Here is a 15,499-nt window from a genome sequence, read left to right as displayed (position 1 = left end):
TGTGCCAAGCCAACGAGGAATATGGGCTCAAACTTCTTGCAAGATTTACCTTTGTGGGGTACCAACTAGTAGCTGGTGAGTATTTTGGGGTACTTTGCTCAAAGTTGTTCTGCGTGAAAACTGACCTGCCAGGAGTTACTTAGGCTTCCCAATGAAGACCAAACTGCTATAAGGCATGCTTAGGAGAAGGCACACCTCTTAAACTTTATCTTCCATCCTTAACCCACCCACGAGCCCACAGATCTAGCTTCCCATTTGACCCTAAGCAAGTGTTTGAACTTTTGGGACGGAAGTGCGAGGTCGAGTTCTTAAAACTGGGCTCAGGACTCGGTATACTATTTCTGCCCTTCCACAGGTCTAGAGAATGTGTACCTCTGGGTCATTCCTGTTGGGTGGGGGGGCGGGGTTGGGATTAACCCTATCCCCAAATCACCCTATTGAGTGACTAACAATCTCTAGTACTGTTTTAATTTTTTTCGCGCGTTCACCGTTTGTATTTTATAAGCATCTTCTCTGAATCGTGGAAGTCTATTCATCATCACTTCTTTGCCCTATTGCCCTTTCTTCTGTACTGTCACTATCTTCCAGAGTCAGTTTGGCAAATGACCTCTTCCACCGTTTATTCCATGGGCCAGGGTACGCTGATCAGCACTTCCCATTTCTGCAGGTCTCTTAGGGGAAACCGCAAAATGCCTGGTCGCTGTCCTCTCATTCTGGGCTTATTCACGTCCATCAGTCAGTCCATTCAGTCCACCTCCCATTTCTCCAGGGCTTCCTCTCGGCCGTCGATCCTTACTTAGGGAAGTCTGTCGAGTTGTGCCTCCAAGTCTCTTGCCCATCTCCCCCACGCCCACCGGGACCGGAGGGTCTGTCAGTCGGTCCGCAGCCGCCCCGACCGGCTCTTGGGCCTCGACTGACTGGACGAGAGTCTGTCCCGCGCCAGCGTTTCCATCCGTCCCCCGGCTGCCTCCAATTCGGCAGGAACTTTACTCCAGCCGAGAGGGGAAAGGCGGGTGAGCGCTGGTGCGGGTCGAGGCACCCGCAGAGGGCGCGGGGCGCGGCGCGGGGCGCCGGGCGGGGTGGGCTTGCGAGCGGGCCGGGGGTGTCGCGGGCCGCCCTGCCCTATAAGGGGCCGAGCCGCCTCCGCCGCCGGGCGGGTGCCGGGCGGACCGCGGCGGCGGCGGCGGCGGCGGCTGCTGCGATTGGCTCAGGCGCCCCATCCGGGGACTGGGCTCGGCGCTGCTCGTTCGCCCTAAAGGTACCAATATGGCGGAGGTGAGCAGGGGAACCGGGCAGGAGCGGCCGGGCTGGAGAGGGCGCCCGGCGGTCTCCCGCGGTCCCCAAGCCGGCTTCGGGGATCCGAGGCCTTTCCCGGGGCCCTGCGGGGGGCGGCGTGGCGGTGTGGGGCCGCAAGGCGGCGACGGGCGGCGGCGGGGCCGGCCGGGGGGCGGGAGCGGGCGCGGGAGCGGTCTCCCTCCGGGACTAGGCCGCGGCGGCTCCAGCCCCGACCCGGCCGGGCGACGGGGCCGGACGGGAGGTGGCGGCCGGCGGCGGCCGGCGGCAGCGAGCCCCGGTCGGGGGACGCCGCCGTGCCGTGCCGCCGAGCAGCTTGCGCGGGCCGCTGGAGCCTCCGCGCCGCCTCCCGGGGCCGGGGTGGGTGGAAACCGGCCGAGCCCCCACCTCCGCGGCCGGATCGCAAAGCGGGGAGCGGGCTGCGCCACTGCCCTGCGGGAGGAGTGTTCTGTGCCCCCGGCCCTTTGGGTCCGGGCTGCGGGCCGAAGGAGTCTCACGCTCCACTTTGCTCCGGCGCGGAGGCGAGCGGGATGCGCGGCCGCTGGGCTTCGGCAGAGGCAAGATTCCCCGCCCCGCAGCCCTGGAGGTGCGGGAGCCCCTGGGGGTAAACGGGGAGAACCAAGACCCTCGACGCTATCTCCACGGGCTCTCGGTAGCCCCACTTTCCTTCCGATTAAGGGGGTCGGCAGGGCGAGCGGAGCTGCCCTGGACGTGTCCCCCGGGACTAGTGAGCTGGGGCGGGAGGATGGGGGGCGGGTGGCGCGGCAGAAGCCCCTTGGCAGGAGCCCCCTGGGTCGAGGAGCTCGCTGTTGGGCTCGGGGAGCGACTAAATACTCCGGGAGGATACCACTGTCTCTGGGACTGCGGATCCGCATCTCTAGACGGGGGAGAGAGGATGGGGGGCTTGCGCTTTTGGTTTGGGGGCGAGTGTCCAGTTTCGAGCTGGCCTACGCTCGGGGACAGAGGACAGCCCCGGAGTTGGGGCTACCGGGCCCCAAGGGGGTGGACTCGATGCAGAGGGCGAGCCCCTTCCAGGAAAGGGTGTTGCCTTGCGAGGTGTTGTTTGGGGCCGTGGAGAGCCAGTGGGATTCGGGGGACTACTGAAATGCTAGGGTATGGGGGACTGATGCTGCGAGCCGACTGTTCTGGGTTCTGCTTCTCTGCTTTGTAACTTGCTGAGCTCCAAGGGGCGGCTTGGAGTTGCCTGTTAGACACCGGGCTTCGTCCCGGGTCTGCGAGTTTGTACACTGGGGACTCGGGGAGGAAGGCGAGGCAGCCAAGAGGGGCCCGAAGGGGGCCAGGAGCGAGTGGAGCGAAGCTGCGTCTTGCACTTTTGGCAGCTGCGGAGGAGTGCTGGGCTCCGCCTCCTCTGCGCCCTGTTGCCGGCGCTGCCTCTTTCCTTGGCTTCGCGATCTAACCGCACGTCTTCTTTTCTCTCCTAGGCTTCTTTTGGAAGTTCGAGCCCAGGTTTGTTCTGTTGTGTTACCTTTTCAGTGGGCCCCAGGGGCTGGTGATGGGGGCCCAAAGATCTATTGCTCAGTTCCTCCAACAAAAATTTGTTTTGCGAGTTTTTCATCATTTGTTTTTAAGAGGTTTCGGTGTTCTTTTTGGTAATTAAGTTGTTTGAGGAAGGAACAACTATTCTATCTCATATTTTCTCTTTTTCCTTGCATGTTGAAAAAAATACTTTGTTACAAAGCTGCTAACTGACATGTTCTTTGAAAGTAATATATCTAATTCTCACATACCCTGTTTTTTATTTTTCTCCAAGCCTGAAACAGTTAATCCCACATCTATCCCAAACTTTCCTCCAACTTAAGCAGTTTAGATTTTAATTTCTTTGACAATTCGTCTCTCTAATTTGTCAGGATTTGAGGGTTGCTCATATTGATATTCACTTCTCCCCATCTCCCCTTTGTCTCATACATTTTTCAAAATTGAGAAATGCCTGTAGATTGTGTTAAATTGAAAACTGAGAGTTAGGTAAAGCTGGCCTAATTAAAAGAAACACGTACTTTCTGAGGTTGGTCATACAGAATTTTTGAAGTGAGACAACATTAGACCATCTAGGACTGTGTTTCTCAACTGTTATGGTGTCAGAAGCCCTTGTCAGGATCTGATGAAAGCAAGGGACTCTGTTTACAGAACTCTGCACATAATGGGTAATAGCATACAGTTTGGGGTTGGTGGAACCCCTGAAACCTGTCCCCTGGTAAAGACCTTTCCTCATGCGATGAAATGGAAGGACAGCTTTGTTTCCATTTCTCATTCCCTTTCCAGCCCCATTTTGGCCGCCTCTTTTCCCTCATAGTCTCCAAGAAAAGCGCCTCTAAACTAGTTCAACTCCTTTATTTTACACTGGAGGAGACTTTTAAATAACTCTGCTGAGAGTTACCTAGTTAATAGCAGAGTCTGGATGTGCTTCCAAGTCTTCAGTTAACCACATGTTGCCTTATAGTGAACATTTTCCTTGCATATTACTTTGTGTATTTAGTCAACCTTCAAGGTCTCATTTGATTATCATTTAAGGTATTATAAAATAATTAACACCAAATAGAAGAAATTTGAGGCTATTTTGAAAATAGCTTTTGAAAATAGTCTTTACTTTTAAATTACTTTTAAGTTAGTTTGCTTTTGAGACAGACGTTTCTTTGTTAGAACTGATTTGAGGGAAAGAATATTTATGTACAAGATGCCAAACATCTGGATGATAATGGAAGTTTTCCATTTTGCATCACTGTCTGCTTTTAAGAAGTTGCAATCTAAATAAAAAGCAAGAGAGTGTGATTTTGGAGTTTAAACAAACTTATAACTTATTTTTAATCAATTAGCCAAGTTTTAAGAGAATTTTAGAACCAGAAGAGACTAGAGGTCATCTAAGCCAACCCTATATATTTTATAAATGAAAAACTGGACCCAGGCCCAGAAAGTTTAAATGACTTACCTCAGGTCCCAGAAAACCAGGGACAGAGCCAAGAGTAGACTCTCAGGCCCTTCCATTTCTGGCCCTTATTGAATGAATGCTTTCCTCAAGGGGAAGTCTTGAAGTGAGCCAAGCGATGTGGATTAGGAAGAGGGTAGAGCTCAGCCATTAAAGAGGTAGAAAAGAAGGAAATGGCAACCCACTCCAGTACCCTTGCCTGGAAAATCCCATGGACAGAGGAGCCTGGTGGGCTACAGTCCATGGGGTCTCAAAGAGTCAGACATGACTGAGTGACTTCACTTCACATTTCCTACCTTACACTTTGGCATACCCCGAAGGTATCTGGGAATTTCTCCAAAAGAGAAAATTCGTCATGGTTGCTGTTCTGCTTTTCTGCTATTTAACAAGTTTTCATCTTTCTCTAAAATTGTTGAACCACCTATACGTCAACAGATTTTTTAAATCAGCAGGTTAAAATCTTTCAGCATGTGAAAAATAACATCATAATGCACACCTCTTAAAAACATTTTGTAGAAATTTTATTATTTTTAAGACTAATGATTAGAGTCCTCTGAACTCAGAGCCAAAAACACTGAATTGTCTGTGATTTGGAAGAATCTTTGGTCTAATTCAGTGTTTTGGTAATGATCTCAATGTCCTTCAGTGTTTGAAGTTTTAAAATATTAAAGCTTGAGTAAAAAAAACACATCAAACTTTTTTGTGTTGAATATGCTTCCTTCCAGTTCTCCCTTTCTCCACTCTTAAAATTCTACTACTTCTTGTCTTCCCCCTCTGAGAGTCATCGGTCCAGTTGGATTACATATTAGAGTAAAACAAGTGGAGAAAACTCTGTTTTTCATAAATTTGACCTTATTCTCTTGGCGATTATAGATAGTATTCATTTCTCCAATTGGTTTTCAGGGTATCCTGTTGACTTCAGATTTGCCATTAAAAATCATTCATTGCCATCTTTTTTGGCCACATCTCAAGGGTTTCAGGATCTTAGTTCCTGATCAGGGATTGAACCTATTCCCCTGGCTGTGGAAGTCCTAACTGCTGGACCTCTAGGGAATTTCCAGGCACTACCATCTTATAAACAAGTTTGAGTTGACCAAAACAACTTGCAATGGAATATATCTTCCAAAGCTCATAGATAATGATTTTCTGTATTCCCTTCATATAATCTTATGGTTTAGTTTTGGGGAGCTTGAAATACTGTTACAGACATGAAAAGTGATGTGGTGCTTTTGAAGACTGAATTACTGTGTAGCTGCCTCACAGAAACTTGTGTTTGTTCTAAAAAACCAGGTTTCTTTTTGTGATTTGAACTTTTATTTGAGAGTGAGAATTGAGTAAAATTAATATTCCCTTCTCCTGAAGTTTTTAGCCTCAGTGTATAGAAGATTCTTGTGAAGTTTTCTGTTCATAACCCTTTTGACATTTTTCTGCTGCTTTTAGAGAAACGTATTAAACTAACTGATAAGCGACTTTTCTACTAGAACGTTTTTTTAAAGACCACTCCATTTAAATCACTTTGTTGCTATTAGAAATCATGTTCTCATGGATTGGACACCTTATAAAAATGGTTATAAACTGACTTTTTTCTTTTGCTAATTTAAATATCTTTTCAGAAACTGTATGGTCTTAACTTTATAACTTGTGAAGTACATAATAAATGCATTTAATAAAGCTCACATATAAACGTTAAAAGGAGCTGGCAGTAGAACACAAATTATTTTCTTTTGTAAATAGCCTTATGAACTTGTAAAGTGATTGAGTGTGTTTCTTTCTAGTTGGGTCTTTGTCTTCTGAGGATCATGATTTTGACCCCACTGCTGAGATGTTGGTCCATGACTATGATGATGAAAGAACTCTTGAAGAAGAGGAAATGATGGATGAGGGTAAAAACTTCAGTTCTGAAATCGAAGACTTAGAAAAGGTAAAGGATTTTACTTTAGGGTTTTAATACAAACTTATAGTGAAGATTTAATACAAACATAGTAAAAATTTTGAATTCTGTTATAAATTATTTTATAACCTATCTGAAATAAAAATGGTATCAGAATGACCTACTGTATAGGACAGGAAAGTATATTCAGTATCGTGTAATAATATAAAATGGAAAAGAATCTGAAAAAGAATATATATACTTGTATATAAGAATATGTACACACACACACACATATATAAATAAGTGAATCACTTGACCACACACCTGAAACTAACACAACATTGTAAATCAGCTATACTTCAATTAAAAAAATAGTATCAGCATATTTACTTTTGTACAGAATGTTACTGATTTTCTTATTTTGAAGAATAGTCTAATAAGTACACTTTCATTTAATTTTTAAAAATTATTTTTTACCTCTTAACCTGTTTCTTTTTTTTTTTTTGGTGGGAGGTGGGGTTGTTCCTGGTGGCTCAGACTGTAAAGAATCTGCCTGCAATGCAAGAGACTGGTGTTCAATCCCTGGGTTGTGAAGGTCCCTTGGAGAAGGAAATGGTAACCCACTCCAGAATTCTTGCCTGGAGAATTCCATGGATAGAGAAGCCTGTCGGGCTACAGTCCATGGGGTCACAAAGAGTCAGACATGACTGAGTGACTAATGCTTCCACTTTGCTTCCAACCATTTTTAAGTTTATAACCAGCACAATGAAATAGGCACATTTACAGGTGAGATTATTGAGATCTAGAGAACTGGAGGAGACTAAATCCTAGCCCAGCCTCTTGGCACTATACCACATTGTTTTACTGAATTAGTAATACCCTCTATCCTACACTCCAGTTATCTTTTAAAAAGTTGGTAGGGTAAATGTAGTTTATAACTTTTAAAACCCCCAATCAGTGTAAGTTCAAATGAACTGATTTTTAAACACATACTTATAACCAGAAACTACAGAGAGAGGCCTCCATGAAAGAGGATTCCTTGAAAAGATTATATTTATCTATAAACTAACCTTATTTGCAAATTTCTAATCAACCCAGAATAACACATTTTTCAGGAATACTACTGAAGTTTTCGTTTCTTTTTCTTGAAGAAGACAAAGCACATTCTTGTCTGCTCTCTTCTGCGTTTGTGAGGCAAAGCTGGGCTATTATTGCATTTCTTCCTTCAACTTAACACACAGGGAGACAGAGGGAGAGTCTTCAGGGCCTAGACGCCAGGCTTGCTCCTGAAGAGTTGAGATTTTCTAAACATGTTCATTCCTTTGACAAATTAATGCAACATGGTTGCAATTAGATTTAATCATTTAAAAAATACATATATCTCCTACAAAAGCCAAACAGATTTGGGAATACAGAGATAAAATTGCTTGGAAATACTCTAGAAGAAAAGTCTTGCCTGTTACTTCTTTCAGGGGTGATGACAGTGTGTTGCCTGTTGATAAGAAAAGATACCCAGTATTCTCAAGGTCTGCCTTGAGTTTTTTCAGGCAATTCCTTTCTGCTTCTCATGAGTGGGTAGCCTAGAATAACTGAGAATTATAATCCGACTAGCGTTATCACTGAGCCAGGGATTGTGGTAGGTCATGGGATTACAAAATTTAGCAGGTCGACAGTGTTTTTGGACTCAAGCAGCTTTATGATCTAGTGTGGGGTGACAAATGGGAGCAAAGATTTTTTTGATGTCCTCTGCTAAGAACTGTGTAAGCAGTGAGAGCTATGGGAGAAAAGATTTATGTGTGGTAAAAGATGTTGAGCCTCATGTGGAAGTTGGTGGAAGGCTTCTTCTTACGTCTCTCCTGTAGTTTTTTAAGTCAGGATACTGCTGTGGGCATGAGCAAAAGTCCCAGGAGGTCTCATGATGCACTTTCTTTAATTATGTGTTTGTTGTTAAAGATAGGGAGACAGCAGTCCAGTTACAGCATGATATAAGAAAGTAATACAAATGTACTAGACTGTGCCTTAGTATACGAATAGATGTATTGTCACTAGTATGAATTTTAAATTTCTTTTAATGTGTTAACATAGTTACTACTTGAGCATGGGTAATCTGATAGAGATCTATGGACCAGTAAAATTTTGTTTTTCAGATATGTAGGTTTTAATCTTCCAGAGATTATAGTAATATCTGCTTTAATCTGTGTTTAATGAGTTTTAAAAGAAAATTAGGGAAGATATAGAGAAATAATCAACAGCAAAGAGTTATTTACTTAGCTATTCACAGAAACACCTAGTTTCTATTCCTGTGATTTTCATTTTGTTTAGTAAACTCCAATAATTAAATCTTTGCTTTGTGATGATATCTATTACTGAATTTGTAGATTCAGAAAAATTATAGGCCTTTAAATATTTCAACTTCTCTGTATTTAGGCAGTTTTTCTTCTTGGCATCTTGTCACATTCTTGGAAATTGGGACAGAAAAATACAGGTGATTTTCAATAAATTTAGTGAAGACCTGAGTGCTATGTGCCTGCTCAGAAGGCTCACCCTTCTCTCATTGAGCAAAGCACAAGAAGAACCATTTCTAAGAGTGGCTGACTGCTCCCCCCACCCTGCACTGTGATTCTTATCTATAGTAGTGCGTAACTGCAGTGCTTGCGAGCATGTGTGCCCAGGTGCTCAGTCCTGTCTGATTCCTTGTGACCCCATGGACTGCAGCCCTCTAGGCTCCTCTGTTCATGGGATTCTCCAGGCAAGAGTGGAGTGGATTGCAATTTCCTACTCCAGGGGATCTTCCCATCCTAGGGATCGAACCCATGTCTCTTGAGTCTCCTGCATTGGATTCTTTACTACTGAGCCACTTGGGAAGTGCATAATTTAGATGGGGTCTCTATTCTTTATTGATGTTTAATGAAACATGAAAACAAAAGAAATAGTAGATAGAGACAACATATATAAAGAGTAAGCATCATTTTACTTTTAAAAGAAATTTGAAATTATTTCTGTACAATTTAAAATAATGTATTCTATTAATCTTATAGAACAGTGATTCAGATGTTGGTACATGGCAACAGTCCTAGGGATTTCATGTTCATGTTTTAAAAAATTACAAGTTTTCATGCTCATAGTAAATAAATTTGATAGTTTATAGTCTATATATGCCCTTTGTACAAATGTTTAGTACATTGTATGTTATGGAAAATAAGAGAGGTACAAAGTTAGTTTTCTTATAGTGGCACTTTGGTAAGTATAAAGATAGATTGTGTGACAAGATTTTAGTTGCCAAATATACTAAAATAAGGTTTGTGTTTATATTGTATTATATTTTAATTTATTCATGTTATTGTTTCCTGATAAGTTTTACTTAATAATCCTAGAATTAGACCTAAAACTTTTTCAAAAGTAATTTATATTTCTGCTTTTATTAATGTAGAGATTTCTTCTCTGACATTCATTGTAAAATGAGAAAAGTAGAAAACATCTTTTCTACCACTTAGACTTTGGTTTACATCCTTATTTATTTATTTTTAAAGCATTTTAGAAAGTTACATGTATTCTGTTTTGCAGCCTGTATTTTAAGGTATCATACTGGTGTTATATTAAAATTAGTTTGTAACTTACTTAGACAATATCATTGGCCCTATCTAGCAACACCGTCAGGTGTGTCAGAGAAATATTAGCATTATTCCCTTGGCTCAGAGGCCTTGTTGATTGTAAGATGTACTGTAGATTCAGAAATAGCATAGATGGGAGCAGAGAAGAGCCTTACTATGAGAAATCTGTACATTGGTAATAGGATGCATTCTGATTTCTGGTATGTGAGGCTGTGCATCATAGGATTAAGGAAATAATGTGTTTTTCTGTTTACAGATGAGGAAATAGAGATGAGAGGGGTTAGGTGATTTGCCCACAGTAGTAGTTAACGATTAGGGAGTCCTCTGTCTCTAAATCATGTGCTCTTCCTGTTAGAAGTCCTTCAACTTATAAAACAGTTCATTTATAAGTATGACTGGACTCAAATGGACCCTTGAAATTTAAATAGATTCAACAAAATGCCTTAGAAATAAAGTCCTCATCCTTGGAATATGGTGCTACATCAAACTTGTGAGTTGATCTCAACACCATGGATCCTTAGAGACTTGGAGATTTGCTAATTCAATTTTGAAAACATTGCTCCTATGCTTCAAAGGACTAAGTGATTTATTAATAGGCTGTAATAGAAAGCTCATTTGTAAAGTACTTTGGAGACTGGATTAATCGTGTCCAGTTTTGCTTTAAAGTCTTAGTACAGATTATTTCTGTGTTTTAGCACCAGCCCCTTCTCAGGGTCATTGTAGTCTCATCCCTTGGCTGTTTTAATGAGCTTTCCGCTGAGATGGTCACTTCCTCCTTCAACAGATGATCACACTTGTGTCTTTATAGAGAAAGTAGAATTTTCATGAATAACTGCTCAGATCTTCTGTTTGCCCCATGCAAAATTAGCTTTTATACGTATTCTTTCTTTCTACCTTCTGGTTCCAAAAGTATCATCAACATCCCAGGCTAGTCCTGAATTTTCATTTTTAGTCCTCAGTTTATTCTTCTGCACCCCCCCCCCCCTTTTTTTTTAATTTCAATGTGGAATCCTACTCATACATTTCTCACATTTGGAAATTTTTCTTTGACCCTATGTTGCCTTCTTCATTCACCTTTTATAGTGTACGTATTGTCTCTCCGCTCATTCAGTCCTCAGCTTTGCTTCTCCCAACAGATTGTAAGGTCACCAGTAATTCCTGATTGACAAATACAAAGAATTCATGTCTATCTGTATCTTGCTTTATCTCTCTTTAATATTTGACCTGAGTGACCATCCGTGGTTTCTCCATTTTTGCTTTTTCCTTAACTTACTTAATAATCCTGCATTTTCTCTTAGTTCTGCTTCTACCGTCTGACATCTCTCTCCATTGTGTTTATGGCCTTTACTTTATTTACCCCTATTTTCATTGATGAATATCATCAATTAAACCCTGTACCCCAGGGTTCTAACTTTTGTCTTTCTCACTCTGCCTTTTCTGGATGACTCATTCAAGCCCATTGTTTCAACTTTCACCTTAAACCATCATCTACCATCCCACCCTCTACCCTGAAGTTTATCTGTCTTTTGTTTTGGTCTCATAATTGTGCGGTAGCTATTTAACCTTCTCAGGCCAGAAATGGACAATCTACTTAGACTGCTGTGTTATCTACATTCCCTCTATCAAGTAAGTCAAGAAACAGATTCTTTTTTCTTAATTTTGCTTGGATAATTCCCTTCTTTAATTCGGGCTCTTATTCTTCTACTCCCCCAGGACATTATTTTCAGAATGAAAATCATGTCCAAAATTTTCCAGACGTGTCCCATTGCCTATAGGGTAGTATATCTGAAAATTCTTCTAATAAAACATAGATCCTCTTCTCTTTACTCTCCCTGAGTGAGCTCATCTACTCCTGTGGCTTTAAATATCATCTAGATGCTAATGAATGCCAGATTTATATCTTTAGCCCAGCCTGATCCTCCGAGCTCCAGGCTCTCATCCAGCTTGACTTTTCCACTTGGATGTTTCATAGTCCTCTCAAACTTAACTTGTGTCCTCTGCAGAGCTCCTTAATTCCTTCATCAGCCTTCCTGTCCTTTAGTGTTTTCTGTCTCAGTAAAAGTCACCACCACCTAGTTGCTCAGATAGAAATCTGGGGAGTTGTCCTTCTTTCTCCCTTTTACTCCGTAATCCGTTTGATTCCCACCTCAGAATGGATCTCACCTATTTGCCTCTTTCCGTCTGTATCACTAACCCAGCATGAGTCTCCCAAGTGGTCTCCCTGCTTTTCTCTTATCTCTCCACCTCCTGCAATTTTTCTTCGTACAGCTGCTCAGGATTTAAGAAGAAATAAAGTCATATCACTCTAGTTTTATAATTCTCCAGTGGCTTCCCATTGCTGTGGGGATAAATCCCAAGTTTCTTTGCCGAGAAGCCTCTCGTGATCTGCCTCTGTTTCTCTTTCTAACGTCCTCTTGAACCTTTCTTCACTCTACTCTTCGTGTTCTGGCCATTGGCTTAGTGGAAAACCACGTTCAGGCCTCAAGTGTGTTGTTTCCTTTGCCTGGAATGCTCTTCACAGGATTGATTGGTCACTTCTCAGATTTCGGCCCTCAGCTGAAGGTCACTTGTCTTCCTCTGCGACCACATGACAATAGGCTCTCCACGTAATTCTGTATCTCAGGACTGTTTCTTTTGCACTTAGGATAATTGGCAGTTCTGTATTTGAGTATTGTCAGTATCCCCCTCATCTGTTAAGCTGTGGAATAAGACCTGTGTTTCATAGCAACTCCTGCCTCCTGGCAGTCTCTACTCAGTCACTGTTTCTGATGACGAACCACAAGTCCCTAGTATACAACCCTCATCTGTTAAAAGCTTCTTTGTCTTTCCAAACTTCGCTCAATCATTATCCTCTGTGTGACACTTCCCTATTGTATACTATTAAATCCTGGATGTAGGTCTTCCTTCCCACCTTTTCATAGCACCAGTTCCAGAATTGATTATTGCAGCTGTCATGGTGTTTTATAATTGTTTTATAATTTTATAATTGTTTTATAATTGTTAACTTATCAGTTCCTTCCACCAAGACTGAATTCCTTGAGAGCAGGATTTTTTAAAATTTTCTTTTTCTATAGCTGGCAGTCTTCCACACAGTTCCTAGAACCCAGTAAATGCTGTATTGATGGTAAGGTGGACTATCAGTGCATGATGAATGAAAATTGCCATCTCCCCAGTACATGGAGGGAATCTGAAACTTTAAAGTTTTGGAGAAATACCACTAACAGGTGGTTGACAAAGGTTGCAACTCAGTCTCATAAATAGTATGAATGAAAGGGAATGGGCTGTGTGGACTTTACAAGGAACAGGACTGGAGAAATTCTCAGTGTGGTTCTGGCACCTTCAAGGCATTCTTTGGAGAAATAATTCATGAGGTTTTCCCATGGCATGGGTTAACTTCTGTTCATCCTGACCATACAGCTTAATTTGTGCTGAATTTGTCCATGCTTCCAAAGCAGTTTTGACTGATTTCAGTTCCAAGCTGAAACGATTTAATGAATGGCATGGTCATTGCAAAGGTGCGTGTCTCCTATCGCAAGTTTACAAATTAGCCTTTTATCATATACTTTATTCTAAGCTCATAACATGAACCTATTTCATTCAGGCATAGTGCAGAATGCAAAAGTGTGTTAGTCATTCAGTCGTGTCTGACTCTTTGCAACCCCATGGACTGTAGCCCACCCTGCTCCTCTGTGCCTGGGATTCTTTAGGCAAGAATACTGGAGTGGGTTGCCATTTCCTTCTCCAGGGGATCTTCCTGACCAGGAATGGACCCCAGGTCTCCTGCTTTGTCAGCAGATTCTTCACTGTCCGAGCTACCAGGGAAGCCCAGCTGTAAACTGCAGGCCAGTTCTTAGGGATCTCCAGAACCCATGTCCCCTTCGGGCTCGGGTGGGCATCGCTGGTTCTCCTTGTTAGCTCACTGTTGTGGTCAGCTGGGCATATTTTTGCATACTCTGCTTCACACTTTCATGCAGTTTGCTTCATAAGTTAGATGTTTTTTCTTAAGGGGAACACTGAACCGTAAGCAAGTTTTAAAAGCAGACCTCTTTATAGATGGACATAAACATCTTCAAAATATTTAAGAAATTAGCTAGTTCATCGATGTACGGGTTTATAAAAATTTTTTACTATTGGAGTGTAGTTTCTTTACCATGTTACGTTAGTTTCTGTTGTACAGCAAAGTGAATCAGCCAGACATATACATGTCTCCCCTCTCTTGGATTTCCTTCGCATTTTAGGTCACCACAGCCCCAAGTAGAGTTCTCTGTGCTGTACATTAGGGGTGTATGATTTTGAAGTTATTTAAATGATAGTTATAAGTGGTTCTATGCACTTTGTGGCTGAGTTAAAATATTTTTAACAAGGAAATATAGCACTTATTTTCAGATTAGTGGAGGGGAAAAACAGTGACTGAGCGCCACTATCTGGCATTGCATAAGTATTCATAACATAGGCAGCACTGCAGCCAGAGTATGTAATTTTATCAAAGCAGCATCGCCAGGAAGAGAGCTAGAGTGCCTGGAATTCAGATGCAGAATTTAAGCCCCAGTTTTCTCATCTGTAAACTGGTGGTAGTGCAAACTTCATCAGAAAGTTGTGGGGGAAAAAAATAGCTGGTAGAGAATATAGATACAGTAGTAAGAATATCAAAGGATAACTGTGTTTTGAACATTAATATATAAACATAATAGTGTTCATAAATGTTCAGCCAAGGTTTCTTATTAGGTATCTTCCTATTAACACAAAGAATAAATCAAGTGGTCAACTGTTAATTGCAGGGAAACAAGCTAAAAATTATATGAAGTAATACTTCAAGGTGAATATAGTAATGAAAAATGGAAGAAAAAGTACGCCCTAAAGCAAATATTTGACAAAGTTTTTAAAAAGTAAAATGATGCTGGAAAATGAAAATTAAAGTGTTAATTGCTCGGTTTTTGTTCAGATATTAATTATAGCTCTTAGTATTTGATCCTGTTTTCTGTATATTGTACAGAAAGCAAAACTAAAACTTGATTTTTGATTTGGTACTGCCCTTTTGATATATGTGCTTTCTGAACATTAATGGCATCATGGTTTATCTGCCGTTCAGCATTGTGGCATCTCCTGAGCTCATGTTTGTACTCTGGCTTGAATAGGAAGGAAACATGCCTCTAGAAGATTTATTGGCATTCTATGGCTATGAACCTACAATTCCAGCTGTTGCAAATTCCAGTGCAAATAGCTCCCCAAGTGAACTTGCAGATGAACTACCAGATATGACACTAGACAAAGTAAGTACGAGCATATAGAAGAAGAATCCCAGATCTATTCCCATTGACTGCTTTTACTAGTTTCTTTAAAGTGTTTTGTAATTCTGAATTGTAAACTTCTTGTGGACCTGTTGCTCTTGTCATTTTGGTGACTGATTTGAATATTGTTTGGCTTTGATCTCACTGCTTTAAAAGTAGTAATAACTTCTTAATAATTTGAATATTAGAGTTTTCTTCCATAACTTTTTATCTTTCCTGTGTAGATATATTATATCTACACTTAGATTTTGCCCTAACTTCTTTTGATCCTGTGGACATATGAATGCATTGATTAATAGATACCCAGAAGTTTTCAAACAAGCTGTCTTAGGCATGGAGTGGTTGGAGAGAAGTTCTGTTTTCTTGGGCTCTGGGAGTGACAGTGGCCATAGCAGCCAAGACCTCAGTGGTACGTCTTTAGCATAGGCTGGATGTGGGGGTGGCCAGTCCCTGGCGAGGAAAGTTCATAGTCGTGGTCTCTGCTGATGGATCC

The 15,499-nt window shown here is 42.0% G+C and overlaps 1 protein-coding gene across 2 annotated transcripts in view; it reads left to right on the top strand.

Annotated features, from left to right (window-relative positions):
* Window positions 1-1,249: 1,249 nt before the first annotated feature.
* The window catches only part of MIER3 (MIER family member 3), a 28,897-nt gene continuing 14,647 nt past the window's right edge, over window positions 1,250-15,499 (top strand). For both annotated transcript variants that reach the window (XM_065905516.1, XM_065905515.1), the window contains exons 1-4: window positions 1,250-1,275; window positions 2,736-2,760; window positions 6,010-6,155; window positions 14,854-14,988. In XM_065905516.1, coding sequence (XP_065761588.1) covers window positions 1,267-1,275; window positions 2,736-2,760; window positions 6,010-6,155; window positions 14,854-14,988 — 315 coding nt within the window. In that variant the 5' untranslated portion in view covers window positions 1,250-1,266. The remainder of the gene's footprint in view (window positions 1,276-2,735; window positions 2,761-6,009; window positions 6,156-14,853; window positions 14,989-15,499) is intronic.

The sequence above is a fragment of the Muntiacus reevesi genome, chromosome 14 (genome assembly GCF_963930625.1).
Source record: "Muntiacus reevesi chromosome 14, mMunRee1.1, whole genome shotgun sequence".
In the NCBI taxonomy this organism is placed as follows: domain Eukaryota; kingdom Metazoa; phylum Chordata; class Mammalia; order Artiodactyla; family Cervidae; genus Muntiacus; species Muntiacus reevesi.
This window is presented reverse-complemented; position numbering and strand designations above follow the sequence as displayed.